We start from the raw sequence: 15,859 nt of genomic DNA on the forward strand, positions 1-15,859 counted from the left end.
TGTGCCCACCTCTATCAACCCCGTGGGTTCTCCTGTTGGTCCCCACATGGCTCCGCCTTGCTTGGGTTGTTCCCTCCGTGGGGAATCTTACCCGTCATTGGTTGACCAGCCATATTTTGGGGCCAAACAGGGAGACATAAGGTGTAAGCACAAAGGTGAAGCAAAGTCCCTGAAAGGATCCATTTCACAGACTCTCCTTTCTTTAGGGGCAGGTACGAGGAGACAGATGGGTAGTGTAAGGCGAGATAATGAAGCTAAGAGAGTCAGGCGGATTGAGAAAGGTGAGTGCTTTATTCTGTGCTCCCAGGCGAGGTTCACCGGTCTGCAGACCACGGCCTGTGAAATCGCACCCAGGGCAGAGCGAGGGAGGCATATATGCGATTTTTGGGGTGGGGGTTGGCTGAGTGAGGTGGCAGTTGAGCAGGCCCCCCAGCACAGATCGGGCGCGAGCGGCTGTGTCTGGAGTTGTTTATTGCACCAACGGTCTGCTGCCTTTTCTGGGAAATGACAGGGGCCCCAGTTTCTGTCATGCGCGGAGGGGTCTGACTTGGCAGAGGGGTATGATTTGGCTCCTGGCCGCTTTGACTATGCCTGCAGCTGACCTAACAGGTAGGCTGCTGCGTGGCAACAGACAATAATGTCCCATTTCACTACTTCTACTCAACGTTGTCCTGGAGATGCTAGCCAGTGAAATAAGGCAAGAACAGGAAGAAGTAAAACTGTACTTATTTGCAGACAACATAACTGACTGTGCAGAAAATCTGATGGAATCTACAAAAACAATACTTGACCTAATACATGAGTATAGCAGTGTAACAGGGTACAATATTTAAAAAAATGTATTTCTATATCCTAAAAACAAACAATTAGAATTAAAACTGAAGAAATAGGGCTTGCCCGATGGCTCAGGCGGTTGGAGCTCCTTGCTCCTAACGCCAAAGGTGGCCGGTTTGATTCCCATATGGGCCAGTGGGCTCTCAACCACAAGGTTGCTGGTTGGACTCCTCGACTCCACAAGGGATGGTGGGCTGCACTCCTTGCAACTAACAATGGCAACTGGACCTGGAGCTAAACTGCACCCTCCACAACTACGATTGAAAGGACAACAACTGGACTTGGAAAAAATCCTGGAAGTACACACTGTTCCCCAATAAAGTCCTGTTCCCCTTCCCCAGTAAAAAAAGCTTAAGAAATAATAACATTTACAATAGCATCAAAAATATAAAATACTTAGAGATAAATCTGCAAAAGATGTGAAAGACTGGTATATTGAAAACTGCAAAGCACTGCTTAGAGATAGCAAAAAAGACTTAAGAGAATGGACAGAAATACTATTGTCATGGGTTAGAAGACTCAATGTTGTTGAGATGCCAATTCTCCCCTAATTGATCTATAGATTCAATGCAATCCCAATCAAAATCCCAGCAGAAGTTTTTAAAATAGAAATTTTAAGTTGTTTCTAAAGTTCATATGGAAATGCAAAGGACCTAGAAGAGCCAAAACAATTTTGAAAATCTCCAAGACAATTTTAAACATAGATGGAGGAATATGATTTAAAGACTTACTGTAAAGCTACCATAATCAAGACAGGGTGGCACTGGCATAAAGACAGACAAATAGGTCAATGTAATAAAATAGTGTCCAGAAAGAGGCGTGTGTATGTATATATAAAGTCAATTCAGTAAAGAAAGGAAATCTTTTCAGAATTAGAATTGGAACAATTAGACAACCAGGAACAAAAAAAAGTAAACTTTGATTTATATTTCTAACCATACTTAAAAAAAATTAACTCAAAAGGGATTATAGATCTAAGTTTAAAACTATGACCTCTAGAAGAAAACATAGGAGAAAACCTTCACGACCTTGGGTTGGGCTAAATATGATAACCAAAAGTGTGATTCATAAAAGAACAAACTGAGCGCGCTCTACTTAGGGAGGCGGAGGCGGAGGTGACGCTGGAGGAAAGACTGAAGACCGCAGTCTGCAGAAGAGACTGCTTTCCTTGTTGGTGACGTGAGCAACACAGTAAAAGAGGCTGTAGAAAGTGCAGTTGGTGGCAACACCGATCACCACAGCAAAGTGAATCAGTGAACCACAGATGTAATAGAACGAACATGAAGCCAACTCACCAAGCTAGGAAAGCCAGTTAAATGCTCGTACATTGTGACCTGGACAATTATGCAGAAGAAGGGAGCAGGATCACACTCGGCAAGTTCTTGCTTCTGGGACAGCTCTGCTGACGGGAGCTGCACCGTGAGATTGGAGGAGGAGACCATGTGCTGCGCTGTCAGAGCCTGTGGACTGTCCATTTGAGCTCCTCGTCGGCCTGTGATCTTTCTCCTTTTGTCTCAGCATTTCTCTTCCATCTTCTACCACCCACTGTGAATTCCGTGAACACCATTTTCATTCTCTGTACGTGTCCTTTGTTGCACTCTCACAATGTAGAGGTAAAAACCCCCAATGACGGCACTGTTCTGTGAGCTGCACACCCTAAGTCAGAGGAATCACTCACCACAGGTGGTCAGAAGCCTGGCCTGTCATTTGCCTTTACTCTGAATATTTCTGTTCAAAGATGCTATAAACGGAAATCTGCTAGTGTGAAACTTTGTCTTCTCTCTGAAATGATTCAAGTACACTAATTTTCCATACTTTGTGCTTGTGCCAGATAATAAATTATTCCAATTAAAAAAGAACAAATTGATAAACTGGACTTCACTGAAATTATAAATCTCTGCTTTTCAAAAGATACTGTTAAGTGAATGAAAAGACAAGGCACAAACTGGAAAAAATATTTACAAGTCATATATCTGATAAAGGATTTGTATTTAGAAAATATAGGGAGGCTGGATGGCTCAGTTGGTTAGAGCAGGAGCTCTGAGCAACAGGATTGCCGGTTAGATTCCCACATGGGCCAGTGAGCTGTACCCTTTGCAAACTTCAGAGTGAAGACAATGAGCTGCCGCTGAGTTCCCGGGTGGCTAGAAGGCTCAGTTGGTTAGAGCATATGCTCTCAACAACAAGGTTGCTGGTTGGACTCCTGCAACTAGATTGAAAATGGCTACTGGAGTTGGAGCTGAGCTGCATCCTCCAAAACTCAGATTGAAAGGATAACAACTTGACTTGGAGCTGATGGGCCCTGGGAAAACAAACTGTTCGCCACTAAAGTCTTGGAAATACACTGTGCCCTAATAAAGTCCTGTTCCCCTTCCCCAAAAAAATCTTTAAAAAAAATAAGAAAAAGAAAGTATAAATAATTCACCAAACTCAACAATAAAAAAACAAACAACCTAATTTTTAAAAATGGGCAAAAGATTTGAACAGACATGTTACCCAAAAAAGGTATAAGGTGCTAAATGAGCACATGAGCTCAGCATCATTTGTCATTAGAGAAACCCAGGTTAAAACCACAAAGAAATACCACTATACACCTATCAAAATGGCTAAAATGAAAAACTTATCTGTCGTCTGTACTAAGTACTGGAAAGGATGTGAAAAAACTGGAATTCTCATATACTGTCACTGGGAATAAAATTGTAAGCTGCTCTAGAAAAAATATTGCCAGTTTCTTTAAAAGTTAAAATGGTATTTACTGGAGATAAATGAAGTCCATACATACAAAGTCCATAAGTCCATACACAGTCTTGTACACAGATGCTTACAGTGTTTTTATTCCTAATGGCCCCAAACTGCAACCACTGCATGCCCTTCGATGGGCAAATGGATGCACAGACTGTGGTACCCTCATGCCACGGCGTCCTCCTCAGGAAGGAAGAGCACACTATTAACATGCGTAACGACATGGAAGAACCTTAGAGGCATCAGGCTGAGTGAAAGAAGCCAGACAAAAAGAGTCCATACTGTAGGAATTCACTGATGTAACATTCTAGAAAACGCAAACTAATATATAGTGACAGCAAATCAGTACCTCGTGATGTGGGGTGGGGAGTGCAGGAGGGGGCGGGAGGCGGGGATTAGGAGGAAACGTTTGCAGGTAACACACATGCTCATGAACTCCATCGTAGTGATGGTTTCACTGGGATATACTTATGTCAAATGATATACTTTAAACATTATATGTTATCATATGTCAATTATGCCTCAAGAAAGCTATTAAATAAACACTTAAAATAATATCGAATGTTTGAAGTAGAAGTTTGCTCAATTGTCTTCTCTCTTGGCTTAAGCTGCTCTGATAATTTCTAAACCTGAACACAAAGTGAAGTTCTTTTTTTTGTCTCTCTGTTTGTTTGTTTGTTTTTAAGATTTTACTGGGGAAGGGGAACAGAACTTCATTGGGGAACACTGTGTACTTCCAGGATGTTTTCCAAGTCAAGATGTTGTCCTTTCAATTGTTCTTGTGGAGGGCGCAGTTCAGCTCCAGGTTCAGTTTCTGTTAGTTGCAGGGAGCGCCGCCCACCATCCTTTGTTGGAGTCGAACCAGCAACTTTGTGGTTGAGATCCCACTGGCCCATGTGGAAATCGAACTGGCAGTCTTTGGCGTTAGGAGCACGGAGCTCCAACCGCCTGAGCCACCGGGCCGGCCCCAAAGTGAACTTTCTTGATCTGTGATAATGTGTAATCTTGTACTGTCTCATATGGTTGGCTAAGTGATTCATAACTGCAAAATCCTCAAGGTCAGGCCTCAAATCTTATACTTTTCTTGCATCCTCTTCCAGTGTCCAGACACAGTGCCAGACACAGAAAGTTTAGCAAATCCCTTTTGATGAACCAACTAAGTGTCTTTTGCACTATTTCACAAATTTGGAAAGGGAGGATTCAAAACAGAAAAGGAAGAATGATTTTTCTCTATTTTTATTCTTTTACTTAACTGGAATATAGCATGGAGGACACAGGGAAAAGAACTATAGCACAAAGTCACCGACAGAATCCTTTATGCAATCTGAGGTACACATACAGATTCGCCTGTCCCAGGGTTACATTAGAGAGCTCTGGGTTGAAGGCTGATAAAGACATGCCAAGGTGAAAGGATTGCCTGACTGCAATTCGCTTCATTTCACTCCCTTGCCCTCTTTATTTTGACCAGGAAGGTGGCACTGACCAGAAAAGGAAGGAGAACTCCAGGAGTGCTTGATAAATAAAATGCCCTTTAAGTAACCATCCTCAGTGAGCAGGATTTCTCTCCACATTGGCCAAAGGGTGGCAGTAGGGTCTGTACTTGAACAGACCAGCAAAAGTGAAAGAGATGGAAACAGAACTACCATGAGAACCTGGGAGATCTACCACTCACGGGAGAGAAAAGGGCCAGCACTATTCATTATAGTGGCGGGTAAAGTTGATTATCTTTGATTTCCGCCGTGGGAACTCTGTACTGCCTGCAGAAATACGTCTGTTGTAGAAAATTATATTGCCCTGGGCTTTACTTTTGTAGATTATGTGGGCATAAGTGGTGACAAAGAACATCCAGAAACAGTGCATGAATATACGGGACACCAAACCAAACCAGCGCATGACTCTGACCTCTCCAATGCTGGTGTCACTGTTGGTAAGGATTTGTAGTACAATGTTTACAGTTTCATAGAAACAGATCCAGATGATGTAGACCACCAGGCCCCTGCACATCTGGGCGTACACTGAGTACATGAGCAAGCAGCTGATGATGATGGTGATGCAAGATAGGAAGAGGACGATATTCAAACTCCCACAGATGAGGAACTGACGTATCAGGAGAATTACACTCTCGTTCCATTGGTCAACCTCAGTGCAATGGCTGCTCCTCAGTGGCTTCTGTTCGAAGATGAGGTACATGTCAGTGGCTACGATGGTAAAAACCCCTGCTAACACGGTGCCTGTTTTGGCCGTCATCCCACACCAGCGTTTCTGTCTCATGCTGAGAATTCCTGTGGAGACAAACAATATAAGGGGGAATTCTGCTTCCTATCCATGTGGTAAATTAAATTACCAGGGTGTCTGCCTCCAGTCCTAAAGGAGAAAGGACAGAGAGAAATATGAAACCAGGAAATAACTGTAGGAAAACAGAAAACTGTTTACAATTGATTGGGAGTGGGGAAGAGGGAAGATGCAGTCTGGTGGCGGCGAGCAGATCAATTACAGGAGTGGTTCTCAACCTGTCTTCATATTAAATCACTGAAAGTAGGAGGCCCAGGCCCGATCTCAGACCAATTAGAACATTTTCTAGGTGGGTCCCAAATATCAGAATTTTTCAAAACTTCCTAGTGATTTTCACATGTAGCCAGGATTGGAAAACTCCGAGCAGAAAAAAGCAGTTTAAATGATCTTTCCTAGCTTTGCCTTGGGCAACCATTGATGCCCCCTCATGGAGAAAATTAGCAGCGCTTGTCCAACCTTGAGTGCAGGTGTCCTTAGGAGAAAGATCTGGGCAGCACAATAGCCCCGCTGGGGTGAGGAGTTGATGAAAACGGGGGACTTTGAGTAATCTCTTCTCACTACAAATCAAACTTAAGGAATACAACGAAAGGTGTACTTTAAGGAAAATTGAGAGCCTTAGGATAGAATAGCTTTGTAATACAAAAGAAAAAGTAATAACAAGTTAAGTGTTCAACTCAAAATGTCAGGAAAAAACAAGAACAATAAGAACAACAAAAAATAGAGGGGAGAAAATAAATAGAATAGAAAACAATGAAAATGAAAATTTTAAAAAGTAGAGGGATTTCTGATTGGTTAGGTTTTGGGGGCCAACTTGCTGCTAAAAACAACTAAAAATGCTGAATGAAATTGTTTTAAAATATTCTTAAGAGCACAGAATTGCTGACAAGGTAGGAGGCAAGAGGTAGAAAGCCAAAGTCTATAGACATTTAAGAACTGGGACAGGTAAGCAACCATGGAAATCAATTTTGCTCTGAGGATATTTGCCAATCTGTCCAAACTTGAATTTCATTTATGAGAGAGCTCTGTAGAGTAAGAACAAATGAAATCAAAGTTCAGGGTCTGCCAAGATGGGGAATCTGTTCAAAGGCCTTTCCTATATTAGTCATGTCCCCCACCCCCAAAGAAATGTGATTAAAGGTGAATCAAAAGTAAACCTGCCCCCACAGCTCTCCCTCAAGAGGTTCCAAGGAAAGTTAACTTAGTAGTACACTGAATTTATGGGGGGGAGGGAAACTCTCCTAGAGACATTAAAATCATACTAGCCTTTTTGCAGATTTGTAGCCTAAATTACGTGAATCATTCAAAACAACTTCTAAGTCATAAATCTAGTTCAAAGTAGCCCTAAACTGGAAGTGTCTCTAAGTGCCTGCAAAAGCAAACTCACATCCTCTCTGGAAGAATGCATCTTTGTCTTGGTCCTCAAAGAATCTCCTTTAGTAATTTTTCAGAGACAGGGACTAGTACACAGTAAAAAATAACAAAGCAAACAAGGAACAAGGCACTGTGAGTGGTAACCAACAGAAATAACAGATAATAGAAACAGAACTGCAAGAATACCAGATTATGAAACAATTATGATTGCTACCTTTTTGCATTACTTTTTAATTTTATTTTTAATTGTGGTAAAATACACATAGCATAAAATTTCCCATCTTAACCATTTTTAAGTGTACAGTTCAACAGTGTTAATTATATTCACATTGTTGTGCAGCCAATCTCCAGAACTTTTTCTTCTTGAAAACTGAAATTCTATACCCATTAAACAACAATTCCGTATTTTCCCTTCCCTCCCGCCTCTGGCAACCACCATTCTACTTTCTGATTTTATGAATTTTACTACTCTAGATATGATATATGATAAATCTGGGTATGATATATTCAGAGTAGTAAAGTGGAATAATACAGTATTTGTCTTTTTGCGACTGGTTTATTTCACCTAGCATAACATCCTCAGGTTCATCTATATTGTAGCATGTGTCCTAGTTTCCTTTGATTACTACATTTAAATAAATATAAAAGATAATATTGAAAACTATGTAGGAACAGGAAACCATAGAAAATAACCTACTATGTTTCAAAGAGAACCAAATAGAATTTCTAGAAATAGAAAACTCAATATCTGAAATTAAAAATACAATAGGCATTGGGTAACAGATTGGACACAGATGAGGTGATAATTACTTAACCAGAGGATAAAACAAAAGAAATTATCCAGAATGTAGCACAGAGAAACAAAAAGATTAAAAATGTGGATTAGAAATTAAGAGACATAAATAATATAATAAGATGTGATTCAGAGAGAGTGAGAGAGAAGGAAGGAGGGAGGAAAGAGAATTGGGTAGCATATTTGAAGAGATAATAGCTAAGGATTTGCACAACTGAAGAAAAATGTCTACGCAGATTCAAGAATCCTAACTGACTGCTAGTAGGATGAATAATAGAAAATCTACACCTAGACATATGGTATGCATTCTGTTGAACATCAAATACTAAAACAGATTCTCAAAATGCAGCTGAGGATCTTTTTATTCACAAGAGCAAGTTAGGCTTCTAAAGAAAACCCAAATCCAGTGGAATTATAAACATGCTAAAGGAAAATAACTACCAATCTAGGACTCATTCTACACCCAGCTAAATTATTTCTCAAAATTGAAAGCATGTTGTATATTAACATTTTTGTAAAATTCAAAACAACTAAAATTTAATATATTGTTTGCCCTACATGTATATGTGGATTAAATTTTATTTAAAAAGTAAGGAAATAATAAACATAAAATGGGATAGTGGTTACCTTTGAAGTGCAGGGTTTGGGATAGGGAAGGGGCATATAGACAAATGTGAATTATAGTTAATCTTCTGTTCCTTGGGTTGAATAAGGGCAGTTAGATGTGCTCGGTATAGTATAAAAAACAACAACAAATAAATTGGTAAATAAAAGTGGGCCATGGAAACATGGGTGTTCATAGATTGGAAGAATTAATATTGTTAAAATGTTAATACTACCAAAAGCCATCTACTGACCTGGTTTAACTACTTGGCATGTTACAAATTGGATAACTACTATTAAATATATTTTCCATTATGCAATCACTATCAATATTCCAATGGCATTTTTTTTATAGTAGCAGAAAAAAATTACCCCTAAAAATTTATATGGAACCACAAAAAAATCCACATAGCCAAAGAAATTCTGAGAAAGAAGAACAAAGCAGAGGCATTACACATCCTTATTTCAGGCTATATTATAACGGTTATATTTATCAAAACAATATTGACATAAAAACAGACAAATACACCAACGGAAAAGAATCAAGAGCCCAGAAATAAACCCAACATATATGGTCAACTAATATTTGACAAGGGACCCAAGAATAGAAAAGACAATCACTTCAATAAATGGTGCTGGATAATTGGATATTCAAATGCAAAAGAATAAAACTGAACCCCTTACACCACTCACAAAGATCAACTCAAAATGCATTAAAGACTTAAATGTGAGACCTCAAATCATGGAACTGCTAGAAAAAACACATAGGAATAAAGCTCCTTGACATAGGTCTTGGAAATGATTTTTTGGATATGACACCTAAAGCACTAGCAACAAAATGAAAAATCAACAAGTGGGACTACGTCAAACTAAAAAGCTTCTGCACAGCAAATAATAACCATTAACAATGTGAAAAGACAAGGTATGGAATGGAAATATATATTCACAGAACATAAATCTGATAAGGTGTTAATATTTAAAATATGTAAAGAAATCATACAACTCAATACCAAAAAACAAATAACCAATTTAAAAAATGGGCAAAGGACTTGAATAGATATTTCTCCAAAGAAGACATACCAACAGGCATTATGACTTTGAAGGCATTATGCTAAGTGAAATAAGACAGACAGACAAAGACAAAGACAAATACTGTGAGATCTCACTTATATGTGGAATCTTAAAAAGAGAAAAGAAAAAAGAAAGAAAAAGACAAAAGAAAGAAAAGAGAAACTAACCAAATTCATAGAAAAAGAGATCAGACTTGTGGTTATCAGAGGTGAAGGGTGAGGGGAGAGGGAATTGGATGAAGGTGGTCAAAAGGTACAAATTTCCAGTTATAAGGTAACTAAGTACTAGGGATGTAATGTACAACATAGTGACTATAGCTAACAATGCTGTATGATATATAGGAAAGTTGTTAAGAGAATAAAGCCTAAGAGTTCTCATTACAAGGAGAAACATTTTTGCTTCATTTCTTTTTTCTTTCTTTTCTTTTTATTGTATCTATATACTGTGGTTCCCTGAAAATAAGATCGGGTCTTATATTAATTTTTACTCCAAAAGACACATTAGGGCTTATGTCGTTCAGAGGACGTCGTCCTGAAAAATCATGCCACGGCTTATTTTCCGGTTAGGTCTTATTTTCGGGGAAACACGGTAAGAAGATGGATGTTAGCTGAAACTATTGTAGTAATCATTTCACAATATATGTGAATCAAACCATCATGCTGTACACCTTAAACTTACACAGTGATCTATGTCAATTACTTCTCAATAAACTGGAAAAAAACGCTTGGAGAATCAAATCTAAGTTAATAAGCCTGAATAATTAGGAATTTACCAACAAAACTAAGGTAATAAGGCTGAAAGATTTAGTAATAAGGATGAAATATAAATGATAAATAGATTGTCTTATAGCCAGAAAGCAAAGTTCCATGGGAACTTTGATGGTCGTATGACTATCATCCCAAAAATGAGAACTAAAACACTCTGGAGTGAAGGTACAGCAAGAAGCCTGGCTGCCATGCCAGTATCTGCTGCTATGTATCTGAAAAGATTATCTGTTTAAATACAAAGGGTGTTATTGACCTGGTTTACCTATGTGGCATGCTACAAATTGGCTAACTACTATTAAATATATTTTCCATTATGCAAATAGATTTTCTTGCTCATCATTTAATCTCTAGTGATTAGTAATAAAAAAATCACTATTCATTTTGGTTGGATTTCTTGCAGTGTTTTTTCTACATAAAAAAATTCATTTAGCACCGTTTCATACATTTATTCACAGATGTGGGGTGTATGATGTACATTAATGTTCGTTTTTTTAAAAAAATAATTAAACCAACAAATAAATTAGTTAATAAAAGTGGGCCATGCATTATATTATGATGTCTGTTTTTTTATGACATGGGATTATGAGTAATCCAATTCAGGATACCTGAGTTCCCTAAGGAGAAAAAAGGATGGAAAAAAACAAACCAAACTTTCAGTTATAAGATAAATAAATACTAGTCTCACAACAAATGTCGTCGTGGTGTAATTGACCCTGCTGTGTTTACTGACTCTCACCCACTTGAAACAGATGGCAGACTTCCTCTTTCTATTCCTTAAAATGCTCATTAAAATTTTGGGTTCCCATTGGTCTCTCTATGGCAAAGATTGTTCATTGTCTCCCAACATCCATTTCCCTCTTCTTACTTTTTGTTGTAGCTAGACACATGGACGCTGGACTAATGACTACATTTCCCAGAATCTCTTGAAGCTTTTCTTTTTAATTAAAAATATTTATTACAGTAGAAGACACATTGCCACTAATCTCCCTCAAAATACTTCCCCTCGTGCCAAACACACTTATCCCATCGTTCTTGCCACTTTCTGAAGCAGTTCTGGAAGTCCTCTTTTCTGAGTGACTTTAGTTGTGCTGTTATGGCTGCCTCCATGTCCTGAATCGATTCAAAACGTTTTCCTTTCATGGTCATTTTGACTTTGGGGAAGAGCGAGAAGTCACATGGTGCTGGATCCGGTGAATAAAGTGGATGAGGACACACCTTTTTTTTTTTTTTTTTTTGGTAATTTTAGGTTTACAAAACAATGTAATAATTAGACATTTATACTCCTCAAAAAGTGATAATCCCCCAATCTACTACCCTCTGACATCATATATAGCTGTCACAATACCATTGACTACATTCCCTATGCTGTGCTTTACATCCTGTGACCATACATACATATATATATATATATATATATATATATATATATATATATATTTAATTATAGTTGACATTCAATATTATTCTACTTCAGCATCAGGTGTACAGCGCAGTGGTCAGGCATCTATACAGTCCATGAAGCGATCCCCTTGATAAGTCCAGTACCCATCTGACACCCTCCCTACATGATCTTTACATTATTGATTATATTCCCCATACTGTATTTCATATCCCTGTGACTATTTTGTGATTACCAATTTGTGTGTCTATGTGACCAATGGGATGTGAGTGAAAGTGACATGTGCCACTTTCCAGTCTTATTCATAAAAGGATGAGGAGTGTCTCACCTTCTCCTTTTCCTCCTGCCTGATTCTTGGCCATGATCAGAACTAATCTTTGACCCAGGCTTGGAGCCCTTGTCGAATATGGTGAACACCCTATTAGTCATGGATCACTGTTACTTGAGAGAGAAATAAACCCTATCATAAATAAGCCACTGTTTGGGGGGTTTCTTTGTTACAATAACTTAGCCAGTATGGTTACAAAAACCGTAATATATCTAAACTTCACTTTTTGGTGCTAAACGCAGTGAGGACTAGCAATCACGGGGATGTAGCACCTCCCTTGACTTTGCCCTTTTGAAGAAACCAGCAGGTTCTCCCCGTCTATATGTTTATCTCCCTGAAAGAGATGTCTCCCTTTAATCTCAGGGTCACTATTGTCTTTGCAATTAACTTGATAATAAATCATGTATCGTGACATCTTTTCTATTGTTTTAAATTGCTATGTAAATATTCTGTATTTATAAGAATCATCCCAATGGCTACCAATGGGGACCTTAGAGAAGTTAATTAATTTTGCCTAAGGCTGTGCATCTGGTCGGTGGCAATATCCGGATTTTAACCTATACCTGTCTGCCTCCAAGACCAACCTCAACTCTCAGTCCACTTGTACCTTATCTTCCTCAGAGATCTGCGAGCTCCGTGAGCCCAGAGACTCCATCCATCCCACAGTTCCTAATAGATGGTCTTGACTAGAATAGGGCCAAGATTAGAGCAGGCCCTTGACAAATACAGACAATTCTTCCCCCATTGCCTCTCCTCTTAGTCATCTGTTCTCAGTAACTCCGAGTGCCATTATGCTCTTCTCTCCTTTTTCTTCCTCTCTCCTAGGTTTTCTCCTTTCTTCCCTTCCCTCCCTCTCCATCGTCTTCCCTCCTACACAGTAAAACTTCTAAGTGTGTACTCTTGACCGCTCTAAGAGAAGGTGATGGTCTGTAACCTGGGAAAGTAGAAAGGACTAGGAAATGCAGGGAGCAAAAAAATTGCACGATGGCCCTGCAACAGATTTAGTTTGAACAGCAGTCTTTTAAAGGAAGTTTAATTAAAATGCTTTCAGGCAAGGTGGATACTGTCCTGTTGTTAATTTTTCATCACTCCCTGTTATCTTTATACCCCTTCACCTCATACATTTATTTTACTTCCCTCGCCCCGGAAGGTCTTGGAGTTTGAGAGTCTTGCTTCAGAAGTCTCTTATCTCATTTGATAGAGCAGATGTGACATTTTATGTAACATGAAAATATTAATCACAATATTTCATTAATAATAATAAAATATTATTATTACTATTTTTGTATATTTTTATTTGTGACTTTTTAAATCTTAGTATTGGCTTTCTCCTTTATAGGATTCTCTCTTTAAGAACCTGGCCCACAGGCAGACTAGCAGGCAAAGCAGTCGAGGTCTCCTGGCTCCATGGGAACGCTGCTTAGCAGACAGGCAGTTCTGTATGCTGGCCAGCGGGCAAGGTCTCCCGGCTTCTTGGGGCGCAGTGTGCATGAAGAGCAGGCCTGCAGGGCCCGCCAGATCGTTTCTCCTACGGAACTCTCTTTGTTTTGTGGGACCTGTATAATTTCGCTTCTTCATCTTGGGGCCGATCACTGCCCCTTCGGCCGGCCGCCACTGGAGACCCTCCCTGGTCAGTAAGTCTCAATAAACCTACGTCCCGCACTCAGCCAGCTGGCGTGTTCTTTGGGCTCGTGGCTTCCCAGGCGCAAATCTTAAAACAACTCAGACTCAGTCCGAAAAATCTCTCGCTTAAATTATATGCTTAGTCAATAGAAAATTATCCTTTACTTTTGCAAATTAAAAGATTTACTTCTCAGGAATATGCCAACCAAATGAAATGAGGTAAAAATAATGATAATAATAATAAACATTTACTAAAATCTTATTTTGTGCCAGACATTGTGTGAGAGTTTCACAACATTCCTTTGAGTGCAGCTGTAATTGCATAATTCATTTTCTTATGGAAGGTGAGAGAGGAGAAGTGTATTTGTATTATTTATGTATTTAGACTCCCAGATGTTGATTTTTACTTGTCAGGAGAGGAATCGTTCACAGTTACTGACAACCATTCAGAATTTAGCTCCAACTCAGGAGGTCGTTCTACTAATTTTCTGATTCTTCAACAGGACTTTGAAGAAATCCTGGTTCATTTCCCAAGTAATCTTCAATTTTACTAGTAAGTTTATTGGATTTATTTTATTATTTGGCTCATTCTAAGTTAAAGTCACCTGTAGATTTTATCTCTAATACTTTTCCTTAAGTTGCTGACTCTTCAGTTTGTTGTTCATTTGTTTTCTATTGCTAACTGTAATAAGTCACCACATATTTAGTAGCTTAAGACAACACAAACTTACTATCTCACAATTCTGAAGGTCAGAAGTCTTGGCTGCCTCAAGACTCAAATGGTTTCTCTGCTTCAGGTTTCACACGGCAGAAATCAAGGTGTCATTGGCTGGGTGGGTTCTTGGTGGGAGGCTCTGGGGAAGAGTCTGCTTCCAAGTTCTTTAAGGTTGTTGCCTGAATTTGGTTCCTCACAGCTGTAGGACTGAGGTTCCCATTTCCTTGCTGGATGTCAGCTGCGGGCCACCCTGTCCTCCTGGAGGCCCCCTCTGTCCTTGCCTGTGGGCTCTCAGAGCCGGCACGGTTCACCAAACCTTCTCATGCTTAGAATCTCTTTGACTTCTTCTGCCTCTAGCTGGAGAAAGTTCTCTTCTTTTACCAGCTCATGGGATTAGATTGGGTACACATGGGTAATCCAGGATAATCTCTTTATCTTTAGATCTCTTACCCTAATTATATCTGTCATGCGGGGCGTCAGGCGGGGTCTCTGGTCCCACTCCCCACTTAAGAACGCAGGACATGGTAAGGCCAAAAAGGAACACCTACGGAGCCATAGGTAGGGGAGTCACACCACTATACTCTCACTGGCAGCTGGGTTGGAGACACAGGACACAGGAGCCACACAATTCTCAACCCTCACTGCGCCGCTTGCAGGCTCAGCCACCATCTTCTTGCTAGCCCCCCATTTTTTGCTAGCCTAGCCACGGCAGTTTATATTAGTGCCCAATGGCTCACTGGTTACAGCTGACGGCCAACTAGCCACAGCTGATGGCCATTTGATCACAGTCGATGGCCATTTACTACCTGAGCCAGCACCTTTCCTCCTGAGGCCGAGAGCCTGGAAACTGCTTTTTGGGGCTCTGTCCCCACCATATCCTACCTTAATTACAGAGTCCCTTTGCCATATTCATAGATGTGATTCAAGGGGCAAGGGTCAAAGGGACCCTTTGTGTCCCCCCAAATTTATGTTGCAGCTCTAACCCCCAGTACCTTCTGACTACATTTGGAGATAGGACCTTTAAAGAGATAATTAAATTAAATTAGGTCATTACTGTGGCCCTAACCCAATATGACCGGTCTCCTTATAAGCAGAGGAGACTGGGACATAGACACCCGTGGAAGAGGGAAGACCGTGAGAAGACAGGGAGAAGATGGTCATCTACAACTAAGAGAGGGCTCAGGGGGACCGACCCCGCCAACCCCTTAACCCAGCACTTCCAGCCTTCAGAACTGGGAGAAAACAAATATCTGGAGTTGAAGCCACCCAGTCAGTTGTGCTCTGTCACGTCAGTCTCAGCAAACTAATACAGGGGCCAACG

At 39.9% G+C, this 15,859-nt stretch overlaps 2 protein-coding genes across 2 annotated transcripts in view; one reads left to right on the forward strand and one right to left on the reverse strand.

Annotated features, from left to right (window-relative positions):
• Positions 1 to 248: 248 nt before the first annotated feature.
• On the forward strand, positions 249 to 2,313 carry LOC117018833 (dynein light chain Tctex-type 1-like). The gene is given in 2 exon segments (XM_033100073.1): positions 249 to 281; positions 1,981 to 2,313. Coding segments are annotated over 2 exon segments (366 nt in total).
• Positions 2,314 to 4,933: 2,620 nt separating this feature from the next.
• LOC117020724 (transmembrane protein 217) overlaps positions 4,934 to 15,859 on the reverse strand; it is a 38,239-nt gene continuing 27,313 nt past the window's right edge. Inside the window, exon 3 of the mRNA XM_033103338.1 lies at positions 4,934 to 5,858. Coding sequence (XP_032959229.1) covers positions 5,269 to 5,847 — 579 coding nt within the window. The 5' untranslated portion in view covers positions 5,848 to 5,858 and the 3' untranslated portion in view covers positions 4,934 to 5,268. The remainder of the gene's footprint in view (positions 5,859 to 15,859) is intronic.

Source organism: Rhinolophus ferrumequinum, chromosome 3 (assembly GCF_004115265.2).
Source record: "Rhinolophus ferrumequinum isolate MPI-CBG mRhiFer1 chromosome 3, mRhiFer1_v1.p, whole genome shotgun sequence".
NCBI lineage: Eukaryota > Metazoa > Chordata > Mammalia > Chiroptera > Rhinolophidae > Rhinolophus > Rhinolophus ferrumequinum.